Below are 12,619 nucleotides of genomic sequence, written 5' to 3'. Positions count from 1 at the left end.
ACAATTCTGAAGGAACCAAAAAAAAAGTTGTTTTATTCCTGTAAAGAAAACTGATTTGTATTTTCTGTCATGATTTCTACAGGTTGTAACCGATTTCAGAGAACCCACGGGACCGTGAGTTTCCTCTTTGTTTTTAATAAAAACAAAATGCAAAAATTCCCTAACTTATATCTATTTTTGTAATTAAAAATCAAGTTTTATCTGCGTATATCTTAACTACACTATCTCATAGTCTAAACTTTTTTTTCTTTTTCTGCTAGCGTTGCAGAGCCTGAATGAAAGAGAAGAAGAAGAAACGGTTGCCTTTCGGATTTCAGGATGGGCTGAAAACAGATACAAACATTTGTAAAACCCACAAGTCGAAAATGTTTGCAGCTTTCTGCCTTAATTATAGTTTTGTATTGTTCTTTGTTGGTCTACAGCAGCAAATATGAAAAACTAAACCAACTCAAAGAAGCTGCATTTGCTTTAATAAGATTTTCATTTGAGGTTTCAGAACAGAGAAAACTGAAATGGTTGTTTTTGATTTGCTATTTCTATTATTCTGTAACTGGTTCCAACTTGTTGGAAAGCAGAAAATAAGATGGTCAACAGTTATTCTGTATGGAGAACTAAATTGGACTTAATGAAATAAATATATCCATCCATCCATCCATCTTCTTGACCGCTGTGTCCCTTTCGGGGTCGCGGGGCGCCGGAGCCTATCCTGGCTACTGAAGGGCGAAGGCGGGGTACACCCTGGACAGGTCGCCAGTCTGTCACAGGGCCTCAATCACACACACATCCACTCTCACATTCACACCTAGGGGCAATTTAGAGTCACCAATGAACCTATGAAGCATGTTTTTGGACGGTGGGAGGAAGCCGGAGTCCCCGGTGAAAACCCACGCATGCACGGGGAGAACATGCAAACTCCACACAGAAAGGTCCCAGCCGGGATTCGAACCGGGGCCTTCTCGCTGTGAGGCGAGAGCGCTAACCACTTGCGCCACCGTGCAGCCCGAAATAAATATATACACCCTTAAATTATTAAATAAATGGGTCATTATTATTTAAAATAGGCATTAAATAAATAAAAGTAGAAATCAATTAATAAATCTTGAAATAAATGTGGCATTAAAATATTAAAATAGCCATTAAACAGCACATTTAAATATTTATTGACATATTTAATTATTTCATGGCAAGTGAGGACTCTACAAATTGAAATAAATAAATTTAATGTGAAATACTGAAATAAATGTGTTATTAATTATTTAAAATTGACATTAAATCAATAAAAGTGACTTAAAATGTGTCAATATTTAATTAAAATTAATTTCTAAATTATTTAAGACACATTTATTTCATAATTAAATGAAAGATTTAATGATCAAATGAAAGATTTAATGATTAAATGAAAGATTTCATGGTTCAGAGTTTAGTGGGGACTGTGCTGAGGACGACCTGGACAGTATCGATCAGCCCTACTTATCCCTTCTCTTCCTGGATGTGGGGCGGCTGTGGGACCTCATGCCGCATGTTCCCACGGAGTTGATGGCTGTTCCCATTAAATCAGAGCTCCCCGCCCTCTGAGCTGCAAACCGGCGGTTCGCCCCTCTTTCGCTGCACAGCAAATTTGTTGCTCGCCACCTGTCAAAAATGCTGCACGGAGGATGCTGGTTTATTTATTGTGAAGAATTCCACAAAAACCTACAAAAAAATTAAACCCTTAAAAGAGTTTCTCATTTCCAAGGCTTTGATCTTACAGGGAGGGGTGTGTCAGGATGACAGCTGCTGGGTTTGAAGGCTGTCCCGCATTATCCCAAGAGGGGTCAAAATTAGGGTTGGACACCGATTGGGTTTTATGTGGTTCCGGTGCCAAAGCGGTTAAGACCTCTATGTCAAACGTTGATGTTTCTACTGTTGTTGTTTATTGACGTGCTGGCTGTTTCTATTAAATTAGAGCTCCACAACCTTTGTCACCGCACACTGATGGACCACGCTTACTTCGCACAAACCGGCGGTGTGCTGCTCTTTTGCCACCCAGCGAATTCGCTGCTTGTCGCCTGTTACCCTGAGCTCTTCTGAGGAGTTATGGAAAATTAATCTCACCTGGGGGTGTGTCTGGATGACAGCCGCTTCTGGTGTCTCTGTGACTGAGTTTGAAGGTTGTTCCGTATTAACCTGAGAGGAGGGGACTTTTCTTAGTATAATTTTTTCGACAAAAATAAATAAAACATCACAGTTCAAGGGAGCCGAGCAGGTTGCCCGCTCCCCATGCTGCCGCCTAACTTTGTTCCAGGTAAAACATAAACATAGAATATTTTTTCCTTGGGTTGCAAACCTCAAACATTCTGACCTTATGCATATTTGTTATTGTTATTCACAAGAATAAGGCTACTTTAATGTTCTTTTTTTATTATTCTTTCTGTATTTGAAAATTGTGGAGAACTTCCGGTCATTGAAAATGGATTAGTTGAGCAATCTGAAAATTTAGCTTTGAGAGTCAATTGTCAGAGGTTTTATAAACTTGACGGTCCAGAGAAAGTGGTGTGTTACAGCAGCAACAAGTGGTCAGAAGTTCCCGTCTGCAAAGGTAAAAAGCAGACAGTCTTGCTTAAAAAACCTTGTCAAAAAGTCCTTAGAGATTTGATATGATCTTTCTTCTTCATGTTATTTTATTGTTTTGTCTTTTTTTGCACAGCCAAATACTGCTCTGTGGATACTGCTGCATATGAGGACCTAATACCCAATGGAGTCAAATATGTAGTGAATGGAGAGCAGATGGAACTGTTATGCAAAGATATCTTTTACCACACACGCTATCGTCTTGTCCGATGCAGAAATGGGGAAGAAACACTATCTAGATGTAAGTATGTTATTTAGAATCATAAAGAGATTTTAATATCAGAGAACAGTAGAGGTCTAATACAATTTCACCAAAAACCATAAAGATTTAGTGTTCAGCTCTACTGCACCAGACACTGAAAGAAACAAATATAAAGGAGAGCTGTTTTTTCTTCTCCTCTGAATTGTGTTTGACAGGTTAAAGTGAACAAAGTTCATCCACAGTTAGCAAATCCTTCATAAATCACCATCAAAGCTACTTTTCTAGTATGTTATACAATGCAATATATGTTGATTTTTTTAACTAGGTTATGTAGTTTATGAGATATAGGCTTAAACACAATTGCATAAATTATAGCGCCACCTATCAGAATATTTTCATAAATTTTCTGATAATTCTTTATCACTCTAAGGTGAAGTCACATTTGACATTTAGTGAAGTTAGGTCAATTTGTAAAGGATTTGAAGCATTTCAAAGTTTAGAACCCCTCCCACCTCAGTGGGACTACATTTTTAAAAAAATAAATATAAAAGGGAACAGCTTTTTTCTTCTTTGAATTGTGTGACGCAAGACCAGATATAGAAATAGACCAATAGACAAACATGAAAAGAAAATGCTTTTCAGGAACTTGGAGGACTTCGACACCCCAAAGTCTTGAAGTAATTTATGGAATTAATGCTCTCCTTTGAAGTGATAAAAGGAAGAAATCTGTTTAATTCCTGTAAAGAAGACTGATAAAGATTTTTTTTTGTCTTGATCTTAACAGGTTGTGACCTATTCCAAATGTATAAAGTGAGTTTACTCTCTGTTTTTCTAAAGAAACACAATGTATCAATTCCTTGACCTACTTTTGCATTTAAGATCAAGTTTTATCTGCTTCTATTTTTAAACTACACTTTCTCACAGTTGAAAGCTTGTTTTTTTTCCAGGATTGCTGAGCCTGAAGGAAAGAGAAGAAGAAGAAACAGTGCTTTTTGGATTACAAGATGGACTGAAAACAGATGCAAACATTTGTGAAAGTCAGAAGTCCAACATGTTTGCAGCTTTCTGTCTTGATTTGTAAACACTAATAATTATATGATCCAAAGCAGCAAATCTCTAAAATTAAACCAACTCAAATAAGATGCACTTGCCTCAATAAAACATTCATTTGTGGTTTCAGAACAGAGCAAACTGAAATGGTTGTTCTATAACTAGTGTAAAATGATCAGAAAGTGGAAAATAAAAGATTGAAAGTTGTTCTGAACCAGATATATTTCTTAAAAATGTCACCTGCTGTTGATATTTTTTAATAACTTAAATATCTGCATGTTACGGTCATATATTTGACTTATAAACTGTGAATCATTAACATCCTGCGTCTGTGGACAGCTGGATTTACAGACTCAGAAATTAGACCAAAAGTTGCAAAACCTCGGTTCTCTGAGCAACTCACAGTTAGAATACAATGACTGCAACCTTTTTGTGAGACTGAATCTGCCTCACTGTAATATATATATATATATATATATATATATATATATATATGGTGTCATCTATGTGAGACAGATGCTGAAATGTTAGGGAATTCATAGTGTTAGAGAAGAAGCTGAACTTACTGCTCCACAGATCTCCAGAGGAGAAGCATCACCTGAAGTCCCTTTGTGGATGGACATTTATCCAGTGGGAACGTTTCTGTTTTGACAAGCTAAATATTTATATAATCATTTCTAGTTCAAGAAACTAAAGTTTATGATTTTGTTCTTTTCACGTGCACATTTTGCAAAGAGCTTGCACAGCAACGTATCCTCTTCAAAACAGGATGAGAGTTTTAACAAAGCCATAAGTCAGACACTCCAGGATTTTTATGATTATTGCAGTCTAAAACGCCTGATGTTGCGGCAGCTTTTAGTGAAAAGTTGGGAAAAAAGTTTTTTCAATATATATATTTGAAAAGCACCAAAAAATGTTAATTATGAAGTAAAATTTACATTCTCATATTCCAACTATTTTTTTTGTTTTGTTTTTTTGACACATGCATTAATACTTCACCATTACCTATACAATAGTTTGTGCTGTCATTTACTTGAACAGAACGGTGAAGCACAAAATGAACTTTTGGTCCTTCCTGCTAACAATAGCATAAATATTTGTGAGTTGATTTAAACATACTTTAAAATAAAATGACATTTTGCAGTGAAAAATTACAACCTTAAAAAGAAAAACATTAGCAGATGAAGTCTTAGGTCTCCATGTTCTCCTCAGAATCTTCCTCTTTATCCATTTCAAAAGCATCACTGGTGAGTCAATGGTAGTGGTAGAAGAAGACCAAGGCTTTGAGGAGCAGATGTGGTTTCTTTTGTCAGTAATGATCTGCTTTGTTTTGGAGAAGGTTCTCTCAGGTGTCTATGGGTTTGTTGTAGAAGACGTTCTATATGGAATTAGCTTCCTGCAGATTGTAAATTGACTGCAATTTTAAGTCTTCCTCTCAAACTCTGTTCTTGTTGTGCTGCAGCATTGGGCAGCACAAGACCGCTCTGTACGCGCTTAGTGCTCCCTCCCTCACGTGCGCACACACCTTACCCCCCACACCGCCAAATGCTTGCCTGCAATTGCACTTGGCGTACCAACACCCCGCCAAGTGTTCACCCGCAATTGTGCTCAGAAAACCCCCACCCTGCCACATGAGCGTAGATATAAAGGCTAGATATAAATGTAGTTTACTAAAATGAATTTCAAAGTGGCATCAATGCAAGAAAAAAAAAGAATTTCAAATTCGCATATTGCGTGGAAAAGCTAGCATGCATCGATGCCAAATGCATAAGCTATTTTGAGGGAAAATGTGCTAAAATAGGAAATCAGAGAAGACTAAAGAGAGATGATTAAAAAAAGAGATTGCACACCTCCCGGTAAGAAGTCAAAAGGGAAAAAGTCACGAAACTTCAGTAGGCTACATTGTCATCCATGACTGTAGTCTGGATTAATCCAGCCTTCTCGTCTACGGGATCCTCTATTGATGAACATGCCGTTTTGGTTTCTGCGTGGTGGAAACGGGCAGTTTCTAATGTGAATGCTCTCAACATTTTAATGAGGAACATCCTTCACTTTAAGAAGGGGTGGAGACCGCAGGGAACTCTGAGTTTCCTGAGGGAAAGCTGTTTCAGACCAGGAAACGTTCACAGAGTCAGTTGCTATAGTGATGGATTCTGAGTTCAGCTTACCCCACTTCGTGAAACAGGTTTGGTTTCACCCAATTTCACAGGTTTAAGGTATCTCCGCTTCTGAAACCCAAAAGTCTGAGTTTTCCTGAATTTGGAGTTCGTGAACTTAAAGTTTCAACAAAACCTTCTTTTTGAGCTTTGAAAGTCTCACAGTTTCGTCGGGTATGTTCAAATTCCTTCCCTACTCACTATAGTGCACAAAATATTACATTCATAATTTTGTAGCTATTTTCGAGAGCCCTAGAAATTTCCCAGAAGTTTGCGTGGAAAAGCTAGCATGCATTGATGCTAACTGCATAAGCAGTTTTGCGGGAAAATGTGCTTAAATTAAATTTTATAATAAAGCATCCACATTTTCATCATCAGCTAGCTAGCTTTGTACAATAGGGATGAGGCGTAGAGCTGCAAAAAGTATTTTCTACTCAGTTAAAATTGTTAACATTTCCCTGTTCACAAATCACAAAAAACATAGCTAAAGACATCTATTTTTAAAATTAAAGAATGGTTAATTTAATTTAATTTAATTTTATTTAATTTAATTTTATTTTATTTTATTTTATTTTATTTTATTTTCAGCTTTTAGTTTCGAATTCTCAGGAACACACGGTTGCCGGGCAACCGACGGTGGGCGGGACATCGGAGACAGCAGAGGGAGCGGCGTTGGGCGGGGCTTCGCTCCTTCCAAGTGTGCCTGAAGGAACTCCGCGTAAGCGGCGCTGCTCTCTAACCCCCGGGGGAGTCCGACACCACACAGCTACGCAGTAGCCGTACTCGCTGTCCAGTCCTGAGTTTGTCACGAGTGTTTGTCAGCTGTGAGCGCCGGTAAACGTTCCGGAGAAGATGTCGAACGTAAACTGGAAGCCTTTCGTTTTCGGCGGACTGGCCTCTGTGACGGCGGAATGCGGTGAGTGATGGGCGGGGAGGCCCGGCTGCGGGCTGCGTGGCTCCTATTCAGGTTTTGGGGATTTTCCTCATTGAATGTTTGGTTTTGCGCGTTCTGTGTTGCAGGTACGTTCCCAATCGACTTAGCAAAGACGCGTCTCCAGGTTCAAGGCCAGGTGGGCGACCGAAGATACAGAGAGATCCGCTACAGGGGCATGCTCCATGCCATCATGAGGATCGGGCGGGAGGAGGGGCTCCGGGCCCTTTATTCAGGGTCAGTGGGTTCATTTGACACCCTGCATGCATTGTTTCAGTGACATCACTGCTCATCTTCCTTATAAAGTTTTCACCTCCTCCTTGCAGTAAGCTTTAATGTGTAATTATCTAAATCTGATGTTTCTATTGGCAGAATTGCTCCTGCCATGCTTCGCCAAGCCTCCTATGGCACCATCAAAATCGGCACATACCAGAGCCTCAAGAGGCTTCTGGTTGACAGGCCTGAGGGTGAGTGTCAGCCTGCCCTCCTCCCTCTGAATCCATATTCCTCTGCAGGCTGTAAAGTGGAAAGTTTCAGGCATTCCTCTGCAAAAGCTCCCCCCTAACCTGCTGGTCTGTTTTGCTCCTCTTATTTCAGACGAGACACTGCTGACCAACGTGGCGTGCGGCATTCTCTCCGGAGTCGTCTCCTCCTCCATTGCCAACCCCACTGATGTCCTGAAGGTTTGCCAACACGCGTGCCTCGGCTTGTTTAGCACACCACGGTCTGAGCCGCCGAGCGGGTCTGACAGTTTTCTGAACCCGTAGGGTGGGCTGTGTCCTCGCCAGGAGGGTTAAGATGTTTTTTATAGCTCGCCTGGTGGAGAGAAAGACTTGTCTGTGGATATTTATAGGGGGGTACCTTCAAAGCGTCACATAGTGTTCTGTAAACGATACGGGTGCTCGGCTGCTGGCAATTTATCTGGGCTACTTTTGCCAAGAACTTTTTCATTATGTTTTATGAGTTGATCTCTCTGCATGTGATGTCCCTTAGTGCTGACAGATTGACTCATACGGGTTTGGAACACCGTGCTCATGACTTTATAGTCTCTAGAGGGAGGACGTTGATCTGTTTTTGGTCAGCAGTTCTGAATTACAGCAGCACAATTCTAGATTCAAAACAATTCTGTTTTTTTCAGATCCGAATGCAAGCTCAGGGAAATGTCATCCAAGGCAGCATGATGGGTAACTTTATTAACATCTACCAGGAGGAGGGAACCAGAGGACTTTGGAAAGTAGGTCAAGCTTTATTTAAATGCATGACAGACACAAATGCTGTTAATGCACCCTCTCTCTGCATCAGGGCGTTTCTCTGACGGCGCAGAGGGCAGCCATCGTGGTCGGCGTTGAGCTTCCGGTCTATGACATCACCAAGAAGCACCTGATCCTGTCGGGCTACATGGGGGACACTGTGTACACGCACTTCTTGTGAGTCTCCGCTTCTCATCGAGCTCAAATCCAAGTTGTAATAAAACTCAAAAATAGGAGTCCTGTCTTTTTCGGGCGGTAATACAAGATGATCATTGGTAACGCGGGTCTCTACGTTCTGCAGGTCAAGTTTCGTGTGCGGCCTGGCGGGCGCTTTGGCCTCCAATCCAGTGGATGTAGTGCGGACGCGCATGATGAACCAGCGAGGAGGGGCCCTCTACCAGGGGACGCTGGACTGCTTGCTGCAGGTCAGTGACAGCTGGAGGTGCAGAAGTGTTCCAAAGGGATACAACAACTTACAGGCTTTATATGACAATGCACACAAGCACATTTTTTAGCTAGTAAAACAAAGGTAAACTTTGAAAAATGGCAGCACAGCTGAAGAAATTGCTTCTCAAAATATTGTACAAATGTAACGTTTTACAGCCTCTTCAAACAAACAAAAAAAAAATGGTGAGAACTCATCAAGAATCAATTGCAGGACTAAATACTGTGATATATCACAATATCAATATTTTGGAACACCCCTACTGGGTATGGAATTATAATTCACACTGATATTGCACATCTAAGAAAGAAGTTCCGGTCATATATCCCAAATGTTCTGTATCACTGCGCCCCCTTCTTTAAAACATACTTTGGCCTCATCATCTGGACAAAAAAAGCGGTAAGAGGTGAACTTTCTCTCTGATCTGATGCTTTTCTTAACCAATCGTGACAATCAACATATATATTGCTTTCCTTTGCCACTGCAGTTGAGGTTGTTTGTCGGCTCAGACAGTTCAGTGGCATGTTGTCATGTTACTGTGACTACACGCTGCAATATGTATCAAATAGTCTAAACTGAAGAAATAACAAGAATAAGGAATTAAATATTGATTTAATATTTATTTCTTTTGTAGGCGACTATGATATGAGTGGGATAATGCCCTTCAAAGTGTGCATTATCAGAAATGAACACCCTTTGCATCAACGGTTCAGGCTTCCATGTCGTGCATTAATTTCTGATAATTCACACTTCATCGGGCATTATCCCACTTATATCATAGTCGCATAAAAAAGAAATAAATATCAAATCAATATTTAAAACCTCATTCTTGTTCTTATGTATAGCTTGCGCCGGAGACTCATGCCGTACATTTTCACAATATTCCTGTTAAAAATATGCAAGCAGCACAGAAACTCAACTTTTGTGAGCTTGCCGCGCGAACTCCGTTCAAAATCTATAAACTTTAAAACCAACATTTTTTTCTTAGATAGCGTCCTGAAGATGATTGGGGAGTTAGGAGAAAATAGGTTGAAATCTTTAAGAAGTGTTTACATTTGTAAAAGGCACTAATTGTGAATTTTTTGTGAAATTTAAGTATGGTGACCTCTTCACAAGGTCAAAGGTCAATTATGGTGGCCTCTTTACGAGGTCAAAGGTCAATTAATCTTTGGTTTTGGTTGTAGACTTAACCTGGAGTGTGTGAAATTTCCTGAAGATCCGCCTTGTGTGTTTTGGTTTCGTTAGTAGATTTTGAAATATTTTCTTTTTAACCCCATACGATATTTTCGCCTCCTTCCTTTTTTTGAGCGTTTCTCCTGCTGTGATGTCATCATCTCTATGTCAAAAATTCATTTTCACTGAGTACTAACTAGGATGTGTGCACATTTTGATGATTTTTGAGGATGCGGTGGGGATGACATTTTTTCCTCATAAAAGAATTGCAATAACAGTACAACAGTCCGTAACAACACAAAACGCACTTTCTAAAGAACATAAAATGTAAAAAAACAATTCAGTCTTTGCCAACAATGTTGTTAAATATGGCTTACATAAATAATATAGTATCCGCACCATCTAGTCAAAGAATTTCAAAAATTTCTTCAATGTTTTGATCGTAAAAAAGCAGAAAATGTCCTATTTAGGCCAAATCTACCCTTTTTTAAATTTATTTTCTTTCTGTCTGAATCTTTTGCTTTATATTTTTGAGGATTAGCATGTCTCTATTGACCTATTATAAGACCTCGTGCACTTTTTGATTGAAGTTTTCAAGCAAGTAGTGAATGTAAGTTTGGTTGCACACTTTCGTCTTGCAGACGTGGCGCTCCGAGGGTTTCATGGCTCTCTATAAAGGCTTCTTCCCCAACTGGCTGCGCCTGGGACCCTGGAACATCATCGTATCCTTTTCATACGGAGCTGCGTGGGGTTAGGTTGGAGAAAGTGTTCAAAGGCTTTTAGGCATTCAGTGACGCATGGAATTCCAAGTCTTTATTCAATTCCTGCTAATTCTTTTATGTAACTTTAGTGAAGCTGATGCCTCAAACCCGCCTAGAAATCCCAGGAAAGGTCAGTGAGGTGAGGAGTGAGTGAACACTATGGGCTCAAAATAAGGCCATTAAGATTTTCAGCAACAACTCCATGTTCACACATAAGTCAAGCTTGCAAATGTGTACAAAACGATCTGCATGCCCTTAAAAAAGATTTGCATTTGTGAAATAATTTCTACGTTTTTAACTGTGAGCTCCTGAAGTTGCGGTTGCGATGGCCACAAATCAAACTGTCCAATCAAAAAGCAGGTGGCTTCCTGCTGTCCCGCCCCTCTGCAGACTTTAAGCTGTTTATATATAAGCAAGAGGGAATGGAAGGAATCTTTATGGTCATATTTTGAGCCCATAGAACGTCCCTTGGATTTTTAAACATCATCTAGTTGAAGATGTAATGAGATTACTCATTTGTGGCTTTGAGTTGTGCTGTCCTTTTTCCTTTACTCCATCTTCAGTTCTTCCTCACTTACGAGCAGCTGAAGAAGATCGATGTGTGATTATTTATTCTTTTAAAAAGTGGTACGGCGACGAGCGTGAAGCTCTAGGACGATCGGAGAGGACCAAAATCGGGAGCGGCTGGGCGGCGGCAACGGTAGACTTCTGATGGAAACGGCAGGCCGGGGTCTGGGTCTGATTCCTGTTTTAGGCTGGAAAAGGTGGAAGTTACTACAGCACAGGCTGTCGTCCCAGTTGTGGAGGGGTTTCAGCATCTTTCCTAAGCCTTTACATCTCAGTCATTCACACGTCAGCCAAACTGTGACTGTGGATGAACATAAAATTGAATTTTTTCAATCAGAACCTGGTTTCAGGTTCCGGGCTTATTTATAAACCCACATTTCTCTCCAAACTTGAGTGCCTTAGACTGGGGATGTCCCTGTTTTTTTTTTTGTGTGTGAATGTATATAAGCTGTAGGATGGACTGAGACTGTTACAATGATCATTCCCTGTTGGAAACCCCTCCCCAAAAGGTTTTGGACTTAGAAGGAGTCAAAAGTGTTTCTAAGATGAAAAATAAATAATGCATTTTTTGTTCTATTTATCGTAAAAAGAGCCATTTTTCCATAAATGGCTGAGTCAGCAGGGTTGTTGCAAATACATGTTAGTAATAGGAGGGCAATTAAAAACAAATGGCAGATTATTTTCTGATCTGCAATCTACGTCCAATCTCTGCTGACGTTTGTACTTTGCGGCCAAGTAGTTTGCCGTCATGCACTGTGCTTTTGTGAATTTTTAGGAATGAAAATGTAAATGTGAGCTTTTAATGCTGCCAAAGTTAAGCCAGGGTTTATTTTTGCTATTATTCTGATGGGTTTTTTTGCCAATCCAGCTGCAGATCTGGCTTTTCAAAATAAAAAAAAAGGTACTTAAACTTGTGTGTGTTTTTTGCTGCCACAGTGTGGCGCTGTGGAGCCACTCCCCTCACATCTCAACCCAGTTCAAAACACCAGTGGCGTCTGAAAAGTAGTTTAAAATTCCCTGTGCTCAACTTTGAGGTCACAAATCTGGCACATTTTTTATTTTTTACATTTTTTTACTCCTTCAAACACGTTTGCGCAACATCCCACAAACATGAATTTTTCAGGGGGATCTGAGATGCTTTATTTCTGTGGGTAAATTCCCAGTTTTCCCTCATCAGAGATGTTTGAGGAAGCATTGGGAGCTCGGGGGGGAGTGGAGCGGCAAACGCTGCGGTGAACTCTTGAATCTGTGCGGGTCTGTTCCCTTTGTTTTATTTCGGGAGGGCCGCCATGAGACTTGTTACTTGTGTGGCAACCGTTGTATCTGCTTCATCTAAACCAGTTTTCACACCGCTGGAATGACTTGTGTGGGGGATGACTAACCCCCCAAACAATCCCACAAAGTCACAGAGGAGTTGGTCCTAACCCCCATGCTTTTATAGACTTTGGTGCTGAATAAAAGAAGAAAGCTCCCC

The 12,619-nt window shown here is 40.2% G+C and overlaps 2 protein-coding genes across 2 annotated transcripts in view; both read left to right on the top strand.

Moving 5' to 3' along the window:
- LOC112147680 (complement factor H) overlaps window positions 1–649 on the top strand; it is a 19,304-nt gene extending 18,655 nt beyond the window's left edge. The window contains exons 8-9 of the mRNA XM_036216415.1: window positions 83–114; window positions 261–649. Coding sequence (XP_036072308.1) covers window positions 83–114; window positions 261–275 — 47 coding nt within the window. The 3' untranslated portion in view covers window positions 276–649. The remainder of the gene's footprint in view (window positions 1–82; window positions 115–260) is intronic.
- A 5,984-nt stretch (window positions 650–6,633) lies between these two features.
- On the top strand, window positions 6,634–12,055 carry LOC112147792 (kidney mitochondrial carrier protein 1). The gene is made up of 9 exons (XM_024274398.2): window positions 6,634–6,934; window positions 7,039–7,186; window positions 7,322–7,416; window positions 7,547–7,632; window positions 8,088–8,183; window positions 8,252–8,376; window positions 8,501–8,624; window positions 10,459–10,539; window positions 11,142–12,055. The coding sequence occupies exons 1-9, from the start codon at window positions 6,871–6,873 to the stop codon at window positions 11,181–11,183; spliced, it is 861 nt and encodes a 286-aa protein (XP_024130166.1). The 5' UTR covers window positions 6,634–6,870; the 3' UTR covers window positions 11,184–12,055.
- The last annotated feature ends 564 nt before the right edge of the window (window positions 12,056–12,619 follow it).

This window comes from Oryzias melastigma, linkage group LG17 (assembly GCF_002922805.2).
Source record: "Oryzias melastigma strain HK-1 linkage group LG17, ASM292280v2, whole genome shotgun sequence".
In the NCBI taxonomy this organism is placed as follows: Eukaryota; Metazoa; Chordata; class Actinopteri; order Beloniformes; family Adrianichthyidae; genus Oryzias; species Oryzias melastigma.
Note: the sequence above shows the minus strand (reverse complement) of the source record. Positions and strands in the feature narration are given on the sequence as shown.

Coding starts and splice junctions, on each gene's coding strand:
- LOC112147792 (XM_024274398.2), top strand. CDS start 6,871: ATGTCGAACGTAAACTGGAAGCCTTTCGTTTTCGGCGGACTGGCCTCT. Junction 7,633..8,087: donor ACCCCACTGATGTCCTGAAG/GTTTGCCAACAC, acceptor TGTTTTTTTCAG/ATCCGAATGCAAGCTCAGGG. Junction 8,377..8,500: donor ACTGTGTACACGCACTTCTT/GTGAGTCTCCGC, acceptor TACGTTCTGCAG/GTCAAGTTTCGTGTGCGGCC.